Below are 20,929 nucleotides of genomic sequence, written 5' to 3'. Positions count from 1 at the left end.
ATGTATGCAGCACAAAACTAAATACTACCAGAGCTTGTATACAGCTTGAATTTTACACATGACAATGACCATGAAAATCACAATGGCTGGACCTTTTACTATGCCTTTACTAGTTTATTTTCTTTTATTCACAGATTTTATGTTTTTGTCCCTCGTCACAGGCCCAGAGTTTTTCAATTTTAAAAATCTATAAAACAGTTAATAAAATGGTTTAACTGTGAGACTATGATAATGTGGAAATATTAGCCATTTATATTAGCCAATATTCATTGTAAAAATATTTTATATGACAATTTATACAACAAATTTTACAATAGGCTATAGGATATGTGTAACAATGTTTTTTTTTTAATAACTGCTAAATATATATATATATATATATATATATAATTGTTTTTTTTTCTGCCAGATGTGCTTTTGTGGTTACTAACGTGGCATGCTTTCTCAGTCTTTCTATTATCAGTATTTCTGATATTCTTAAGGTTAATAAAGCAATTTTTGTTTCAAGCAAAGACCACTATATCAAGATGAATATTGAACTGTTGATGCATTACACCTTATGATTATTTGATTACATGTGTTAGATTGTTTGATTTTAATTTTAAGTTAGAGATTAATGTTTACAAGAGCTTCAAACCCAGAAACCTTAATTCAAAATAACAATTTCTTACACAAAAAGACAGTCTACATTACACATCTGTTTATCTGAAATCATATCATAATGATGATTTGTTAAACTGTCTTGCATTTTTATTTATTCTTCTTCAAAATGTATTGATTTTATTTGCTTTTGAGTGTCAAAGCTCATTTATAACCAGAAAACAACCCCATTCAATTTGTTACAAATTATAACCAAAGTAGCAAAGTAACTGATACTTTATAGGTTCAACAACCTTAAAAACGTTATTATATTTTAATTACATAATTATAGGACACATCTTATAAAAATATTTTTTGTCATGTTTTTTGTGTTGTTGTTTTTTAGCAAAATAGATATTTGAATGCTTTCCTTTACTAGGTTTTCAAATACCAGTGCTAAACCTTCATTTGGTTCAAACCAGTGAGGAGAAGGATTTTCACAAGGTCTCAAAGTGCTTTTCTTTATCTGTGAGTGAATGCTTTTTGTACCCTGACCCTCTGACAAGCACTTCTCATCCCTAACCTACTCCCAGCACTGTGCAACAAGGCTGATGTTTGAGTCCCAGACTAGTATATAAACATGTATTTCTGTGCTATTAAACAAGAAAATCTGAAAGAAATTAGATTATGCCATGTCAACACTGCTTGTGTGTTTTAATATCATAGCTAATGAAAATGAAGTCACGTGTCTTTGAAATAAAACAACTCCTACACACACCTGTTGCCTCCTACAACTGCAGCACACACCATTTCTCAGTTTGCTTAACCCCCTTTAAATCCGAATTAATGTACACAATTGTCTGGTGATGATGGAAACAGCCCTAAAACTTCAGTATGTTAATTACACTGATTGAACGAGTCTAGCTTCACTCTCTCATGGTAATAACATTATCTGAATAAACTAGATTTGGAAATGGTCCAAATAAAATAATCTAATCAATTGATTAACCATCTTTGGGAATGAGTGTGTAGCAAAGGACTGTTGCTGAGTGCGGTCATCCAATCCTGTTTTGCGGGGATCTTGCGTTCTTCAAACTCCCATCCCACTTTTACTCATGAAAGAGTCGTGGTTGGCAGGCCAGGCAGTAGATAATTAGTTAGCTACTATTCGACAGCAGGCTTAACCAGGTCAATCCGGCCTGTGTATACTTCAACATTTCTCAATTTTCTACCCACACAGACCAACGCGGTGTGTAAACGCATGCTCTAGATCGCACACATTAGCGCGTCTTTAGTGCAGTTTGCATCGCATCGGATAGTTTCGCACAGCTTGAGCTTCGTGCTACAGAAGCGCTTTACAGCAGCAGCAGACACCTGGAGTTCAGCTGCAAAACGCCAGCACCTTGGTTTTTTTAAATACACTTGCAGTTTGGGATAGCACAAGTCTCTCAATCTGTGTGCAGAATGGCGAGACCTTCAAGGTAAGCGTGTTTTGTTTGTCTCTTGCTGTACAGCAATCGCAGGTTGGCACATGAAGCGATCTGTATGTGGGTATCTCCATGTTTGCTAAATGCTAAGTGGCTAACCAGCGTTTTTCTACGCGTGTTTACACTGCGACCCAAACCAGCTAAAATCACATGTAAACACGTAGATTTCAATCTCTTTATACACGTATAGATATATTTTCATTAAAATCATGGCTACATCGGTTTCTGCATCCACGACGTACGTATGCTAACCGCAAGCAGCCAGCATCAAGTCAAAAAAAAAGCGGGATAGTAGTTCACGCTGGTGGCTAATTAATAATATACAAAACAAGGAGCTAGCCATCGCCCAAAAAACACAAAACACTCGCTTTACGATTATCTCGTAATTTGGCTAAAATATGTAACGTATAGCGGTGTAAGTTTGAGGTGTTTTCCCCAGTTAGCCCCGTGAGCTCAGTGTTAGTTTATCGGCGGCGTGTGTTTGAGCAGCACAGCGCGCGCCATTACTTCACACACACCACTCGAGACGTTTCTCCTGCGAACTTGTGTTTTTAATTAATGCACTTTGGGTCCGGATCTGGTTTCAGTCAGAAATCAATGCCCTTAAGTAGATAACCAATAAACGTGTTTACGTTTCGCGATAAATATATGTATTTAAACGCGCCCAAGCTTGTTGTTTTCGTAACATTAGCGTTTGATAACAGCCAACGAGCTCAAGTGACGTTAACACTGGCAACATGTTTTTCATCTGTCAAGACTATTTTTTTGTAAGTATGCGAGTTCTGGAGGGAATATTGTTCTCGTTGGTATAATTTATGGACCGAGGAGGTCTTGTAGGCAGTGGATATGTGACCTGCAGGGCCTGTAGTTCAGTGCCCCTATCCGAGCACAGAGTCCCTCCCAATCTATGGTCCCTCCCCACACTGCTGCTGTTGGCATGGGGATTAACCTGCTCCAACATGACACCCCCTCTCCTCTGCCCCTTCACTTAAGATGCACTGCTTTAAATAACAGGAGTGACAGCTCTGCTGCTATTGGGAGGATTAATACTTTTTAACATTTTTTATATTCACACAATTAAAAAATAAATTGTTTTAGTTTTTTAGCCTGGAGAGAAGTTATTTAGCCTTCAGATCAGGTTGTTTAAACTTTTTTTTTTTGCAACAACCTGCCAACTCTTTGAGCTCAGACAAATAAATAATAATAAAAAAATACACAAAACTTCAATCAGAGCTAAATGCTTTATTGTTCCTCTCACGTTAAAAAGTACATTTACAATATAATGTACTAGAATAGGCCTCTGCATCATTCATTATTATTTTATGTTTGTTTACATTAGAATGTAATCACTGAAGCATGTAAATGTATTAATATTGTATTGACATAAAAATATTCATATAGATTGAAGACCCCGGTTGTGAACTAATTTTAGGTCATAGATAATAAATGATTTATAAACACATGCTGCTGCATGTTATCTTGTTGGTCATTTACCTTTTCTTTCATGTTCTTTGTGCACAGGAATAAAAGGGTTGTTGACTATGCACAATTCCAGGAGTCTGACGATGCAGGTAAGCTCCTCTAATGCAAATATTTATACTGTTGCATGCATTACCATTGTGTTTCCAACTTTACAGATTTCCCACAGTCAAATCAGAGAGATTTTAAAAATGTTTTCCTCCAGGTTTGGAAAAATCACGAAAATGCTTAAAATAAAAAATGATGGGAAAAGTGCTCTAATTAATGTTAAATAATGACATCGTGCTGCATTAATAGTTTAGTAGATTTTTCTTTGAAGTCTTGCTGTTTTCTAACCTGATTCAACTGAATGACTTCATACAGATGAGGAATATGCAAAAGAATCGGATCGGCCTGAGAAAACCTCTGTAAAACGCAGGTCAGTCTGTTTGAATAATTATAATTTTGTTCAATATTAATATGTAGCATCTGAGATAGTAATAAATGATTACTATCTTATGAAGGCAATTTCCATGCTTTTTTTTATGTATTTATTTAAAGTCATGTATTTCCTCAGAATTATTTTAAATACCCTTAAAAATAAATGCTTTATTTTTTCTCATGTAGTGATGATTCTCGAATCAAGGACCACAAGAGTAAGTAACTCTTATATTACCTTTTTGCCATTATTTTATATTTAGGATTTAACATTTAAATATTTTATTTTTAAATACTTATTGAATATTCTATCAAAATGCACCCCCCCCCCCCCATATTCTAGAGGATTTAAGTGATGATGACAATGACTATGGGGAAGATGAGGAAGAGGAGGATGATGGTGGTGACAGTGATTTTGATGCTAAAGAGGCCAGCAGGGGGAGACGGACAACAGCTAAACGGAAAAGGGCTGCAGGTATTACCAATATAAACACTGATACCAATATAAATATTAATGGTACAAGCTACTTTCTGTGCAGCCTTGTAAATGTTCTTATGTTTCAGGATCTTCGTTAAATTATAAATATTGGTATATTAAATTTAAGTTAAATCAAAATAATGGCTTGTATTCTTCAAGTGGTCATCTGTGTTATTTTAGTATCATTGATGACACTTATACCTCTTTTTTATATCTCTATAGTTTGTAGTTTTTATTTCAGCTTTAGTTTGAGTCATTTTAGCACATCAAGGTAAACTAAGTGAAAATAAGAAGTTTGTTTGGCAACAAGCTGATATAAAAGGGTTTTTTTCATATTGTATTTCAGTTAAGAGCTTTTCATGTCAAGTAACAAAATGTATATTTTATTTTTTATATGGTTTTAGTTAACATTATTAAAACTGATGGCAATTAAGTAAATATTGTTTCAAGTTTTTTGTCAATTAGTTATTCAGATAGTAAGCAGTAAAAATGTAAGCATCCCAAATAAGGGAAAAATTGTTTTGCTTGACTTGTAATGTATAATGTTAAATAAAAACCCCACATCACAAACTTTACTGTCAGTAGGCAGTGATTAATATCTATCTATTTAATCTCTATGCAATATCTATTGTAAATAATAGTCTAAATGTCATGCTTTTCTTAATTCGCTCTTTATGCTATTAAAATGCAATTTTGTTCTTTTATTCCTCTTTACATAGTCAGCCTGCTCTCGTCTGTAATGTTGCCACTCTAACTAACTTGCTTTTATTCACTTAAGCAAAACCGCAGTAACATTTTCATGCCTGTGTTTGTGAGTTGTTTATGAATTTTGCATATTAATGTAGAGTTAACAAACCTTCAGCTTGGGTTAATTAACCATGCATCTGCTCTTTTGATGCAAGATGACAGTGATGATGATGGAAAGGTTGTGAGGAAGAAGGGCCGGCAGGTGCGTCAGGCTGCCACTAAAGCTGCATCCAAACAGAGGGAGATTCTTCTTGGGGATGGAGGAAGTGAGGATGAGGAGGGAGAGGAAGAGGAGGAGGAAGATGACAGTGACGTTTACACTGGGGGTATGTAGAGCCAAAATATTTGCCTTAGACGTTAGGTAACATTGAGATACTGGTTGCTTTCATTCATACTTCTCTCTTCTGCTCATAGAGGATTCAGGCAGTGATGAAGACTTCATGGTTGAGGATGACGATGATGACAGCGATTATGGCCGACCCAAACGGAAGAACTCAAAAGTGAGCCGGAGAAGCAAAGACAAGAAATCCCCTAAACCCAAGTTAAGGGCTTCAGGTAAAGCCACCCATTATCCTCCCATCAGAACGGTCTACTGTAATACCCTCCTAGTTAATCACTTCCTGCTCAAATTAATTAAGAACTTCCTCCAGATGCCTTTAACCGTCACAGTTACAGTAATTGAGTCTATTATCTTCTCCCAGTGACCCGAGGGCCCAAGAAGAGGAGAGGGAAACGTCAGATGAAGGTGAAGAGAGTTGTGAAGAAGGCCTCGCCTAAAGCTGAAGATGAAGAGATCGAGAGCAACAAGGAGGAGGAGGAGGAAGAGGACAAAGCACAAAAGGAAGACAGAAAGGAGTCGCCCGCCCCCAAGAAGACACAGGATGACGAAAGCGGCGCCGAAGGAGAGGAAAACAATGACAACGGAGAAAAGGAGGAGGAGAAGGAGAATGAGAACGAGAAGGAGGAAAAGGACGATGTTTCTGAGGAGGAAGCTCCATCAGGCGAAGACTGAGCTCTTTCGCTTGCTGGTGAACGTGTCTGTTATCTGTTTTTTCTTAACGAGGAGCAGTAGGATTTAATTCCCACAATACTCAAAGAGTGTTTCGAATGTTTGTTATGTCCCTCAGCTTGTAAATACCATATCTCAAAAAAAACGAAAAATGTAAAGTATCTTCAGACCCATCCTAAATCTGTAAGGTTTGGCCTCCTAATCCCGAAATGCGGACTTTCATATTAATATTTATCAATGTTTCAATTATAGCTGTGCCAAAACCGTTTTGTTACAGCTGATTTGCCCAAGAAAATACAGATTGTACTGTAGGCGCTGTAGTTTACTTTCGGGCACCTTCAAATTTTTCCAAATGCATTTGAAAAGAACGCAACAGCTTGTTAATTCCCAAACAAAACATTTTTGTGACTTTTAATGTACATGATCTCATCCCAGCTGCGTTGACCGGTGAAAAACCACAGGCTTATAATGAACACATACGCTTGTCGTCATGAGCTGCACTGGATTGTTGTGGCTGCAGTTCAGTCATGTGATTTCCTTGTTTCATAGCTCTAGTACGCTACTTTCTCCCACTTTCCGTGCAGTTATTTCTTGATTCAGTCTAGTAAATCATAATTTTTCTGTCTGAGCATTTGAACTAAGATGACTTTTTCTATGGTTGTATTGAGCCTCTTTCATGGCTGGCATGCTTTCATGTACGTGGTGCGAAGTACGTCGGTGGGCAGAGTCTCGGGCTCCAATGTAAACAGTCAGGATGAGTGATGTCAGAAGTGAGCTAGTGAAAACCTTATTATTGACCTCTGTGATGCTTCATGTGTGTATTTTTTAAAGAATATTTGACGCTTATAGATGCCTTTTTTAAATGAGCAGTCCGTTGAGCCATTAGAATGGTAAAAACAAGCTGAAATCAGTGCACACCATCCATAGCTTTCTCAGCTGCATATGACCATTTTTATTGCTTGTATCTCCATCCTAATCTGTAGCCTTTCAGTCTATATCATAATTTATCCGAAATAAATTTTTGTTTTAATTACGCTATTCTGATTTTTGTAAAATTTGTTTTACAAGGAAAAAATAAAATGTATCTTTAAAGAAATCTTGTAGTTGGTTGACCCGTTCTTCACTTTTTTCTTTTTTTTATGGCATAAACGTTTGTTAGACTGTAATGGAAATGTCATCATGATGTTTTACTAGCTTCTTTCAGATTAAAAACTGACATCCAGATGTTTTCTTTAAGTGCTGGATGAATACAGTTGAAGTACAGCTCCTTCCTGAGTTCTTACAGGTTTGAAGATCAGAGAAGATTGATCTCTGATGTGCAGCTGCATTGTATGTTTGCACAGTTCCTTAAGATATGCTATATACTTTCTTTTATAACCAATTCTGTACATCCCAGGATGGCTGAACATTGTATCACACATGAAATCCAAGCAATAGCTTGAGACAAACACTTCTTTTTCTCTTACTCGTCTTTTATATGTTTTTTAATGCATGTAAGATGCAAAGAATCTTCTGGAAGAGTTCAGCTGAGCAAGATTTGCTTTTATACAAAGAGAAAACTGCAATGACCTCTGGCATTTTGAGGGGATTTCTCAGCAGTGCACAATAAAATACTTAAGGGTTGTCACATTTACTATTCTGTGAATTTTTGTGGATAGTTGTGACTGGACCTTTAAGATGACGATCATTATGAAGCCCTACACATGACACCCTGAGGCAGGAAAAATAATTAGTTCCCAATACTTCATTTGTTGCCCTGTTTCAATTAAATCATCACCAGAAATTAAGAATTAATTTGTGACCACGTTGTACTAATTTGTTCCTTATTTTTTAAATCAAAATGAGGGAACAAATTAGTACAACGAGGCCACGATTTACTAAAAGGAGGAAACGGTTTAAGTGTTTCATATAGGCTAATCCTTTCTGGATTACAATCCGCCATCAAAATTATTTTTTGACATTTAATTATTCCAGCTGCTGTGAGGAAATGCTATAAACGATCCACCATCTGCAGGATCCTCACATGTGACATGGACAACTTCTTTATGTTTAAAGACGTGACGTAATGACGCAGCAACATGCTCGAATTTCCCGCGAAAACCTACCCGTACCTCTCAAATTAGAAAACATTATTATAGGATAACCGTTGTGAATCGGGCTAAAGTAAGGTGAAAGTTTTGAACACTGGCTTGTTATGTACTTGCTCAAATATTGATTTGGATCATTTTTAACCAAAAAAAGTTACGGACTGCAACTTAAAGTTTACACAGTACGGTGAATGACAATGGTGAACAATAATTTATTGCAAATAATTTTTTGCCTTAGTCATCATGAGCTCATTTATTTTTTATGTAAATACAGTACATTACTCCATGAGCCTCCATGAATTCCAGCCCAAGACCAGTTTAACCAAGAAAAAAAAAAGAAAAAAAAAAAAAAACAACTAGGAAGTTCTAGGAATTTCTGCTTCAGATTGGCGAATTATTAAACAAGAGTTTAATCTGGTATATCATGATTAGTGTCAATGATTTTCAGTCTTGGTTACTAAATTCCCCTCCTGTAATTAAAGATTTATAAAAAAAATTTAGACCTTAAATTCCAATAATATTCATAATTTAACGGTCAAGATTATCTGCGAGAAACTGAACATCAAATAAACAAAAAAATACATATATACCAAATACCAAACTTAGCAGAAATACATAAAATACACAAACAGGATAAATGAAAGCACATGAAAGTTTACAGTTGCATCATTAAGTATTTCCAGCAGGTTATGACCCATGAATAGTCTCATCCAGAGTCGCATTTAATTGATTCAGTTTGTATTACAGCAACTTTCTGTTCTGGAGCTGCTTTCTCTGAAGCAGGTGGAGCAGGTGCTGGTGGCGCTTCCACCATGGTTGCTTTTTTAGATGCTCCTGGATGATGAACACATTGAGCCAGAGTCATATAATGTTTAACTAAAACAGTGTTAATATCACCAGTGCATAAAGTATCACCATGTAAGTTTTACCTGTAAGATTTCTGTGGATGTGGTTGCACAGGATCACGCTGAGAAAAAAGACGAAACCGAGGCATCCGATGGCCAAACCACACACCAAAAAACTGTAAGTGCCTTTTTTCTGAATTAACTAGAAGAAATTTCCTCAGGGTTATTTACTTCCTTAAAAAAGTCTTTCCCAAATGTTAGAATAGGAGCCTAAGAACTTACTGATCCAACCAACACCTGCAACGTCATCTCACCCATTCCAGCAGTTGTCACTAAGACTGTTGTTGCACATCCTGAAGAAAAAAAGAGAAAGTGTGAGAAATTTGGCTTCATTTGTTCATAATTGTGGAGACCATCAGAGCAATCTGAAGTCTCGTGTAATAAATATATTTAGCTCTATTACAGTTTTTTTTACACACAAAATCTTTACTTGTCAAACAATTTTTTGAAACACCAGAACCACACACTAAATCTGCAAAACCATACTAATTCTCTGCCTTTGTCTCAGTTTTCAATTCAATAAAACACATTTTCAATAATCGCTTTAGAATAGGCCTATAAATACACAACTACAGATGACTGATGTATTTTTTTTGTTTCGTACTGTGTAAAACTGTATTCACAACCACAAATGCTTACAGTAAAAAAAAAAAAGTTTAGTTTCAATCTTGCTTTCATGTTTCCTGTGAATTTTTCAACATTTCTCTGCTAATAATTTCAGTCTTGCACAGAAATGTATATAGGAGCTCATGAAAGAAGAGCTTTTGGTTTTGAATAACTGTGATATATCCAAAAATGGCAACATAAGAATGTGTTTGCTTTTGAGTGATATTTTGAATGCTTGTTTCATTTTGCAAGATAAGTGAGGCATTTTGCGTGTACAATTTGTGAATAAAGTTTTGAAAAAAAAAAAGGCAAAGTTTAAAAAATGTGCATAAGGGAGTTGAACATCATCAGTAGGTTTTGTCATATTTTCTCACTTTTTGGGTCAAATTTGAATTTCTATAATAATACAATTTAAGAAATTCATAATATAAAATGACAAGTATTTGCAATTTAAAGTCTTTAATATAAATTCATAATATATAATTGTTTAGAAGTTATAGAATAATAACAAGTAATATTTTTTTTTTATTATGGAATATATAATATAAGAACGATAGTAAGTTAAAGGTCTCCACCATGATATAAAACATGAAGTACCGTATGTGTGTGTGTAATTTACCACGATACTCTAGGATGTCCTCGGTGTAGGCCACTAGGCAGGGGAAAACACTGCTGATGAAAAGCCCAAGCAAGGTCGTCCCAACAAACAGAAACACTCTGTTTGTGTAGAGGATCAGTAACAGCAGCAATGTTACAATCACACCAGCCTTAAGAGAGAGAGAAGTGAGAGGATTCACATTCAACAATCCTAAATCACTGATTCATTACATACTCAACAGCCAGTATACTAGTAAAAGTTTAGTTTGAGTGGATGAGTACTCTTTAGACATGAGCTATACTGTATTGCAGAGTTTGATAATAGATTACCAGGTTCACGACCAGCAGATGCACAGATCTGAATCGGTATGACAGCGGGATGGACACCAGTCGTCCAGCTGTGACAGCAGCCCAGAAGATACAGTTCAGGTACGCTGCCATTTTAGCTTGCAGAGACATGGGAGCCGAAACAGCATATGTATAAACAAATCCGGCGTAGACCCCCTAAAAATGAGGTTCAAGGGTCAATAGTAACTTGCAGTTCTCAAAAATATTCATAAAATTCATTGAGCTCACTTACCATAATACCTTCCGTCATGAATAAGACCAAACCGCCTAAGATGTGGATGCCAAAAAATGTGACCGGTAACCCACGCAGGCTACCATTCATACAGCAGCTGAAGATGTTTCCATGTCCTCCATGATGAAAACCTATGGGGACCATAAAAAAAAAAAAAAATAAATAAAAAAAACATAAAACATGTTGTGCACGAAAGCCGTACCCCAATGTCAGAAATTCAATCATATAAATGGTTTTACATGTTAGTGTCAGTCACCTACACTACTGTTTAAAAGGCTCAGTAGAATTGTTTTGAACAAAATTTATATTTTATTAATCAGAAATGCATTAAACTGATCAAAAGGGACAGTAAGGACATTTTTTATGTTTACAGAAATTTTTTTATTTAAAAATTCTGCTTTTGAATTATCTATTTATCAAAGAATCCTGGGAAAAAAGATTATGGTTTTTCACGAAAAAAAAATTAAGCAATACAACTGTTTTCAACATTGATTATAATAAGAAATGTTTCTTGAGCAGCAAATCAGCATATTAGACTGATTTCTGAAGGATCATAAATCTTTCACAATATTGCTGATGTATTTTTGCTCAAATAAATGTAGCCTCAGTAAGCCTTCAGTGATGTTTTATATTAAAGGGATAGTTCACCCAAAAATGAAAACTCTGTTATTAATTACCTTTCTGGGTCTGGGAACATTTCAGTGGCGTTGCTGTCTATGCAAGTTCAGAGAGATTTTGGAATTTAAAAAAAAATCTCTTAATTTGTGTTTCAAAGATGAACGAAGGTTTTATGTGTTTGGAACGACATGAGGGTGAGTAATTAATGACAGAATTTTCATTTTTGGGTGAACTATCCCTCTAAGACTGCTGTTCACTCGTACCTGCATCGTCTGGTTCAGATATTTCTGTGCCTTCTGGTGCTTTAGTCTCCATGGCCAGCTCATCTTTGTCCAGCAGTCGTGGTGTGCTATTTGGGCAGAAGGGGAGCAGCTTCTCTTGGTACATCAGCACAAAAACTGCAATCGGCACGGGCAACTAGGAGAGAAAAACACTGAGATCTCACAGAGAGCCATGACCTTCTGCACACCGCAGGGCTATGCATCAGCTTACATTTATGAGAGCCATGATCCAGAAGGCATACGCCACGTTGGCCTTCTCCTCCAGCGGCTCTGAGTGTGGGGAATTCTCAGTGAGGATTACAGGTGACCTGAAGCTGGATCTGAAGTGGTGAATTATCTCTGTGGCATTTTCTGTGCTATTACTGCCCGGGCAGTGCTCTGATATGAAAGGGTCTGCAATCAGGGGGCTCACCAGAGCACCGAGCCCAATGAAGAAGTGCAGTGCCTGGAAAGAGAGTGAAGACACAGACAGGAAACTCAAATTAGAGCTGTCAATCTAAGGTGTTCATTTAATAAAATTAATTATAAATTAAATAAATAATATTTAATTATATGCCTATACAAACTATATTCCCCTCCCTAAAATGTTGCATATAAAAAAAGGAAAATATGGCAATCCTTTTTTTTTTTGTGACATTAAAGGGTTAGTTCATCAAAAAATCAAAATTATGTCATTAATGACTCACCCACATGTCGTTCCAAACCAGTGAGACCTCTCCGTTCATCTTCAGAACACAGTTTAAGATATTTTAGATTTAGTCCGACAGCTCTCAGTCTCTCCATTGAAACTGTGTGAACGGTTTACTGTCCATTTCCAGAAAGGTCCATGTGACATCAGAGGAACAGTTAGAATTTTTTGAAGCATCGAAAATACATTTTGGTCCAAAAATAGCAAACACTAGGACTTTATTCATCATTGTCTTCTCTTCCGTGTCTGTTGTGAGAGAGTTCAAAACAAAGCAGTTTGTGATATCCGGTTCACGAATGAATCATTCGATGTAACCGGATCTTATTGAACCAGTTCACCAAATCGAACTGAATCATTTAAATGGTTCGCGTCTCCAATACGCATTAATTCACAAATGACTTAAGCTGTTAACTTTTTTAATGTGGCTGACACTCCCTCTGAGTTCAAACAAACCAATATCCCAGAGTAATTCATTTACTCAAACAGTACACTGACTGAACTGCTGTGAAGAGAGAACTGAAGATGAACACCGAGTCGATCCAGATAATGACTCGTTCACGAGTCAAGAACCGGTTGCATCGGTTTTCGGATCACCAGTAGTTCTTTCGGACAGTTTGATTCAATAAACCGATTGAAGAAAACAGTTCACCGGTTCTTTTGCGCTCAACGTAATGGCGTCATTGGCGATGATTGCCCTTGATTCAAGCCTTCGGTTTACCCGCGCTCATAACACTAGCACAGAACCAGTTCAGAATCAATCACCAGAAGAATCAGTTCGGTTCAGACGCTCTGTGTGTCGGTCTGCTTCACGCTGAATCACACATGCGCAGTATCATTAGCTCCTCGGTTCTTCTTATCTGGCTTGGCTCGGTGTTCATCTTCAGTTCTCTCTTCACAGCAGTTCAGTCAGTGTACTGTTTGAGTAAATGAATTACTCCGGGACATTGGTTTGTTTTAACTCAGAGGGAGTGTCAGCCACATTAAAAAAAGTTAACAGCTTAAGTCATTTGTGGATTAATGCGTATTAGAGATGCGAACAGTTTAAAACGATTCAGTTTGATTAGGTGAACTGGTTCAAAAAGATCCGGTTACATCGAATGATTCGTTCGCGAACTGGATATCACAAACTGCTTTGATTTAAACTCTCTCACAACAGACACGGAAGAGAAGACAATGCTGAATAAAGTCATAGTTTTTGCTATTTTTGGACCAAAATGTATTTTCGATGCTTCAAAAAATTCTAACTGACCCTCTGATGTCACATGGACTACTTTGATGATGTTTTTCTTACCTTTCTGGACATGGACAGTATACCGTACACACAGTTTCAACGGAGGGACTGAGAGCTCTCGGACTAAATCTAAAATATCATGAAAGTGACGTGACATTCAGCCAAGTATGGTGACCCATACTCAGAATTCGTGGTCTGCATTTAACCCATCCGAAGTGCACACACACAGAACAGTGAACACACACACACTGTGAGCACACACCCGGAGCAGTGGGCAGCCACTTATGCTGCGGCGCCCGGGGAGCAGTTGGGGGTTCGATGCCTTGCTCAAGGGCACCTAAGTCGTGGTATTGAAGGTGTAGAGAGCACTGTACATGCACTCCCCCCACCTACAATTCCTGCCGGCCCGAGACTCGAACTCACAACCCTTCGATTGCGAGTACGACTCTCTAACCATTAGGCCACGACTTCCCAAAATCTTAAACTGTGTTCCGAAGGTGAACGGAGGTCTCACTGGTCTCACGGGTTTAATCACATCCAAAATAAAACTTTTTTTTACATGATATATGTGTGTGTGTACTGTTTATATATATTATTTATTACACATCCAGTATATATTTTGAAAACATTTGCATGCGTATATTTATATACATATAATTTATATTATATATAAATATATTTAATATACAGACATAACATATTTTTAATATATACTGAAATATATACATGCATGTGTGTGTATGTATATATATAAATAATAAATATACACAGTACACACACATATATTATGTAAACAAAAACTTTTATTTTGGATGCGATTAATCGTTTGACAGCTGTGATTTATTTATTTATGGGGATGGCCTTGTGAGATTTATGACACTTTCTTGCATTTACTTTACACATAAGCCTATACATCAAACAGACTGTCATGCCAATATAACTAGTTGAAATAAACACCGTAAAGAACTGAATGTATGGACTAGCACCTCTCCCGAGTGAGATTCAGATTGAGATTCGAGTGAGATTTCAGCTGTTCAGAGCGGACCGCGAAGCAGAATCAAAGGGGAAATCGCGCGGCAGCGGGACATGCTTTTACATCAATGAATGGTGGTGTACAGATGTAACTGTGTTAAAGAAGATGTGCTGCTCAAATCTCGAAACACTCTTCATTAACTGCAAGCCGTTCTATTCGCCGCGGGAGTTCCACTCGTTCATTCTGGTGAGTGTTTACATTCCTCCACAAGCGCACGTGAGCTCAGCTTTACAGAAACTCGCTGATCAGATCACAGAGACAGAACAACAACACCTGGACTCTGTCTTAATCATTCTTGGGGACTTTAATAAAGCCAATCACGAGCAGCTTTGGGACGTTCTGATCACCTTCTGGTTCATCTTATACCGACCTACAGGCAGAAACTAAAATCAGCTAAAGCTGTATTAAGGACTGTAAAAAGATGGACTAATGAAGCAGAGCAGGATTTACAATCTTGTTTTGAACTCACTGACTGGAGTATTTTTGAAGCTGCTGCCACCGATCTGGATGAACTCACAGAGACCATAACATCATATATCAGTTTCTGTGAGGATATATGCATTCCTACCAGGACTCAACTAAATTACAGCAATGACAAACCGTGGTTCACTGCAAAACTCAGACAGCTCCGTCAGGCCAAAGAAGATGCTAACATGAAGGGGGACAATGTCTTGTATAAACAGGCTAAATACACACTGGAAAAGGAGATCAAAGTGGCAAAGAGGAATTATTCTGGTAAAATAAGGACTCAGTTTACTTCGAACGACTCCGCATCAGTGTGGAAAAGTCTAAAGAAGATCACCAATTACAAGACACCACCCCCCAGCACTGTGGAGAATCAATGACTGGCAGACGATCTGAACGAGTTTTACTGCAGGTTTGAAAGAACACCCATCACCTGCCCTGAACACCTCCCCACACAACCATTCACACCATTCACAACTACTGTAACCCATCCTGTACACCTCTCCAAACAACCGTTCACACCATTAACAACTCCTGCAACCCGCCCTGAACACATCTCCAATCAAGCGCTCTCACCATTCACACCTACTGCACCCCCCCCCCCCCCCCCCACACCTGCAATTCAGATCAGCGAGGATTCGGTGCGCCAGGTCTTCCGGAAGCAGAAAAGGAAAAAAGCACCAGGCCCAGATTGTGTTACACCAGCCTGTCTGAAATCCTGTGCTGACCAGCTGGCCCCCATCTTCACAAAGATCTTCAACAGATCGCTGGAGCTGTGCGAAGTCCCTTCATGCTTCAAACGCTCCACCATCATCCCCATCCCAAAGAAATCCAAAATTACAGGACTAAATGACTACAGGCCTGTGGCTCTAACGTCTGTGGTCATGAATTCATTTGAAAAACTGGTGCTGGCCCACCTGAAGGACATCACTGGACCCTTGCTGGATCCTCTTCAGTTTGCCTAAAGAGCAAACAGGTCTGTGGACGATGCAGTAAACATTGGACTGCATTATGCTCTGCAACACCTAGACAGACCAGGGACTTATGTGAGGATCCTGTTTGTGGACTTCAGCTCGGCCTTTAACACGATCATCCCAAACCTCCTCCTGCCCAAACTAACTCAGCTCTCCATGCCCATCTCCATCTGTCAGTGGATCAACAGCTTCCTGACAGACAGGCAGCAGCTAGTGAGGCTGGGAAAATACACATCCAGCACCTGTACAATCAGCACCAGAGCTCCCCAGGGCTGTGTTCTCTCCCCACTGCTCTTCTCCCTGTACACCAACGATGGCACATCTAAGGACCCCTCTGTCAAGCTCCTGAAGTTTGCTGGCTGTCTGGTGCACTCTCAACAACCTGGAGCTTAACACGCTTAAAACAGTGGAGATGATCGTGGACTTCAGGAGAAACCCCCCTGCACTCCCCCAACTCACCATCATGAACAGCACTGTGACTGCAGTGGAGTCATTCAGGTTCCTGGGCACCACTATCTCTCAGGACCTGAAGTGGGACATTCACATTGACTCCATTGTGAAAAAGGCCCAGCAGAGGTTGTACTTCCTTCGCCAGCTGAGGAAGTTTAACCTGCCACAGGAGCTGCTGAAACAGTTCTACTCCACCATCATCGAATCCATCCTCTGCACTTCAGTAACTGTCTGGTCCAGCTCAGCTTCTAAATCAGACCTCAGAAGACTACAGAGGGTAGTCCGGACTGCTAAGCGAATCTTCGGTTCAACCCTCCCGTCTATTCAAGAATTGTACTTATCCAGAGTGAGCAAAAGGGCTGGCAAAATCACTCTGGACCCCTCACATCCAGCACACTCCCTCTTTGAACTGTTGCCATCTGGTCGACGCTACAGAGCACTGAGCACCAGAATGACCAGACACAGGAAAAGTTTCTTCCCTCAGGCAATCTATCTCATGAACAATTGAAAAAAACTGTGGAACACACTACACTATTTATATTTATATATACATACACTTATTTATCTAACACACATACTTAGCGTACACTTAAATTTTTTGCACATAATATACCTGTACATACATAATGCTCATTGTAATATACCTGCCATACATTGTCAATTTGTATATTTTCGTTCCTTATCTACCTATTTGTATTTTTTATTTTTTTTTATTCCATTTTGTGTTTTTTGTTCTGTCACTGTCATTATGTTGCACTGCAGAGCTTCTGTCACGAAAACAAATTCCTCGTATGTGTGAACATACCTGGCAATAAAGCTCATTCTGATTCTGAGATATATGAAGATAAATATCTTTCCTCACCTGTAGAAAGATAGCAGAGTCTTTCTTATAAATGGACACCAGTTGGATGTTTGCAATATTGTCGATGATGCCCATGGCCAGGCCTGACACTGCCATAGCAACCGCCAGCAACAGCACATTATAGCAAAGTGGGATGATAGCAAAAACCACAGAGATGATGAGGGTAGAGAGGAAGAGAGCGATGAGGGCCCAGAACAACCTGAGAACACAACAAACATCATGAAAGCTTGATTACTTGTTATTTGTTAATTACACCTCTTTATTTCTTACATTTTTGCTTTTGTTTCAATTACAAATGCTAATGTTTAAGGTATGGAGCAGCTATCAGGACAGCTATAGTATAGTGCTGCACAAGTAATTCATTTTTTTCTTTTTACAGTGAAATATTTTTATTTGTTAATAATAATAATTTTCATGAAAAAAAAACTTTAATTGCATTTCCCCAAATGGTGCAGGTCTAGTTAATGATTTTTTTCCCTGTGGGTACTGCAAGATATCTGTAAAATACAGTAGACACATGTCTTTAAAACTATAATGATTATATAATATAATATGATTTATATGTATAAAATTTTATATATTTTTTGAATATAATTGTATTTTTTTATATAATATAATTATTTATATAATTTTAGTTTTATGTTTTTTCATCATTTTAAACAAGTTATATAAATAATCATATAGTTCTTAGCTTCACCTTATGCGGCAATTCACAGCTCAAGTGTTTGTTTGAGAGACTTGGTGAGAGTGAAAGCATTTTTATTGCACTGTGTTCAGATCACATGTGTTGAGGATTTCAAGAAGTTTCAGGATGAAAGCTGACATGAAGCTTTGCAATAAATCTGTGTTAAACTATAAAGCGGCCATGATAAAAGGTCAACCAACATCTGAGATTCACAAGGTTAAGCTTGAAAAAAGGAAAGAGGGACAGAAAGCGCATAAACTGTACTCTCTAGGCTGGAATGTAATCCAACTCTGCCTTTTACTGTGTCTGACATGAACTGAATATCTAAAGGGAAACTAAACGACAGCGTGTTTCCCAAACAGTGGAGTAACAGAGAGTTTATCTTGATGCAGATGTCCATCTCCCGTGGTCTCCTCATACAGTTTCTCACTGCGAGACTCACTGCTCTACTCACGTTTTTGTGAAAGCTCCTCCAATCGAGCTCCCGATGAGCAGGCAGAACTGCTGGGAGAAGAACACCCAGGTGATCTCCTGTAACGTGGAGCCAGTCTGGCATTTCAGATCTTGGATCGTTGGCCCCAGAAAGGCTATGCTCAGTCCAAAGCTGAAGAACACACTCCAGTATGTCAGTGTATGTTGACAGTTCCTTCTGAAAAGTGTTAATATACGCTCTTCAATTAACATAGCGTGAAAATCTCCAATCTATTCCACTCACAGCTGTAATTCTTGGAGTCCTGGTATCTGGATGTTTCTTTCTGAGTTTCGGATAATTTGCTTAGATGACAGATCACTGAATAGAGGATCATTTCTCGCTTTTATATTCCTTCACTCCTCCCATTTCATGAACCTTTGTGCGGTGCTTCTGAAGTTAATGCCTAAAAATCACCTCTCAACAGAGCTCTTCGAAACTGTCAATGATTTTCAGTTCAACTGTCAATGATTTTGATTCTCAATGAGAGTCGTGGATCACAATGTGATAATCTGAACACAACTGGACCACTTATTTTACATCAGCATGTTTTATGAGACATTATGTCTGCATGATTTCAAGAAGAAACAATTTCTAAAAGAGCATTTCTAAGTCATTTCTAAAGGTTGGCTTTGCTATGGTTATGGCTCTTTAATTTAGCATGAGTGGATTGTTACAAGGCTTACATCATTGATTTAGGTTTATTCTACAAAATAATTCAGAGAGCCAATGGGACAATCATTAGCTTTGTAAAATTACAAAGTGTTACTTATATACAGTACTTGTTAAACAATGTCCTATGAACCCATCCTAATGTTTGTTTGAAATGTTCAAACCCATATGTTTATAAGGTCCAGGTGAAGACCTGCATGTTAAGATGCACATCCCTTTAAAGCAAAACAGTTACAAATAATGAAAATTCTCACCCTATAGTGTCAAATCTACATGACTGATTTTGTTCTGCAGAATATAAAAATACATTTTAATTCAAGATTAAATATATTATTTGTATTTTTTCATTTTTAAATAACTAACTATATTTATTTTATAATTCATTATAAATATTAACTACATTAACAGAAATATAGTAAAATCATATTAAAACAAAAATGAATATTCATCATTAACTTCCTCTTATGCATTTTCAATCCTGTATGAATTTCTTTATTCTGCAATATACAAAAAATGTATTAAAGATATTTGAATTAAAGAGATAGATAGACAGACAGACAGACAGACAGACACAGAAAGGCGTACAGGTAGATAGATAGATAGATAGATAGATAGATAGATAGATAGATAGATAGATAGATAGATAGATAGATAGATAGATAGATAGATAGATACAGGGGCGTCAGACTGGGGGTGAAACCAGTACTGATTACCAGGGCCCCAAAGGAAGAGAGGGCCATTGAAAAGTCTGGAAAATATATTTCCGGGGGGGGGGGGGGGGGGGGGGGGTTGGGGGGGGGGAATAGATGGGGGGGCATTAGGACTTCTTGTGCTGCGCCCCTGGATAGATAGATAGACAGACAGATAGATAGATAGATAGATTTTTTTTTAGATTGTAAGTTTTTAAAGTTTTAATAGATTAATTACATTTAGTTACTGTGGAAACTATATAAATACAATTAATAATCGGGTTAAACATATCATATAATAACTACAAACTGCAACAACATTGCAACAAATTCACACATTCAAGGAAACTCAAGGCTCTGTGGACCTACAGTCCAAAACTTTTACTTTAACTTCTTGTATTTATTAACAGAGAATATTTTTTCTTGCATGTAAGGCTTCATTATTCATTTCTTATTGTAACTTGCAACTTTTGGAATTGTTGAGCTGCACTGAGTTCTGCATTTAGTTTACACTGTGTTACACTCTATATTGTATAGTGAGAATAAGAGGAAGCATTTATATTTCTGCAAAGCAAAACTTTCTTAAAAGTCAAGTTCAAATCAAGCAGCTGCACAACATACAAAATGTGTTCAAATCTGCATAGCCTGGTTGCCTTTCAGGGACCCATTTGGGAGTTTGCAGGAACAGACGTGCATATTTCTCCTAGCAACAAAAACCTTTCAGTGGCTGTCAAACCATGATCCACTGATGCAACTATTTTCAAACATTTATTGGGCTCACGCACACATGCATGCTGATTTCTTCTTTGTCAAGTCTGATTAAATAACAATAGCCAGTAAT

General features: G+C 37.6%; 2 protein-coding genes across 3 annotated transcripts; one reads left to right on the top strand and one right to left on the bottom strand.

The window, feature by feature from the left end:
* The first annotated feature begins 1,649 nt into the window (after positions 1 to 1,649).
* Positions 1,650 to 7,292, top strand: LOC132118066 (nuclear ubiquitous casein and cyclin-dependent kinase substrate 1-like). 2 transcript variants are annotated; one of them, XM_059527580.1, is made up of 8 exons: positions 1,650 to 2,060; positions 3,588 to 3,637; positions 3,909 to 3,963; positions 4,152 to 4,180; positions 4,306 to 4,437; positions 5,343 to 5,513; positions 5,602 to 5,742; positions 5,889 to 7,292. In XM_059527580.1, exons 1-8 carry the CDS (start codon positions 2,044 to 2,046, stop codon positions 6,197 to 6,199), a joined length of 906 nt encoding a protein of 301 aa, XP_059383563.1. In that variant the 5' UTR covers positions 1,650 to 2,043; the 3' UTR covers positions 6,200 to 7,292. The 2 variants fall into 2 exon arrangements, with proteins under 2 accessions (XP_059383563.1, XP_059383562.1); XM_059527579.1 differs by having other exon boundaries at positions 1,652 to 2,060; positions 4,149 to 4,180.
* A 1,361-nt stretch (positions 7,293 to 8,653) lies between these two features.
* Positions 8,654 to 19,051, bottom strand: mfsd4ab (major facilitator superfamily domain containing 4Ab). Its single transcript, XM_059527016.1, has 10 exons — positions 18,713 to 19,051; positions 17,574 to 17,772; positions 12,082 to 12,315; positions 11,853 to 12,006; positions 10,972 to 11,102; positions 10,722 to 10,895; positions 10,414 to 10,561; positions 9,411 to 9,481; positions 9,213 to 9,330; positions 8,654 to 9,117 (listed from the first exon to the last, which is right to left on the bottom strand). The coding sequence occupies exons 1-10, from the start codon at positions 18,940 to 18,942 to the stop codon at positions 8,990 to 8,992; spliced, it is 1,587 nt and encodes a 528-aa protein (XP_059382999.1). The 5' UTR covers positions 18,943 to 19,051; the 3' UTR covers positions 8,654 to 8,989.
* Between the last annotated feature and the right edge of the window lie 1,878 nt (positions 19,052 to 20,929).

Source organism: Carassius carassius, chromosome 37, assembly GCF_963082965.1.
Source record: "Carassius carassius chromosome 37, fCarCar2.1, whole genome shotgun sequence".
In the NCBI taxonomy this organism is placed as follows: Eukaryota; Metazoa; Chordata; class Actinopteri; order Cypriniformes; family Cyprinidae; genus Carassius; species Carassius carassius.
The sequence above is the reverse complement of the archived record's forward strand: the minus strand, read 5'-3'. Positions and strand labels throughout refer to the sequence as shown.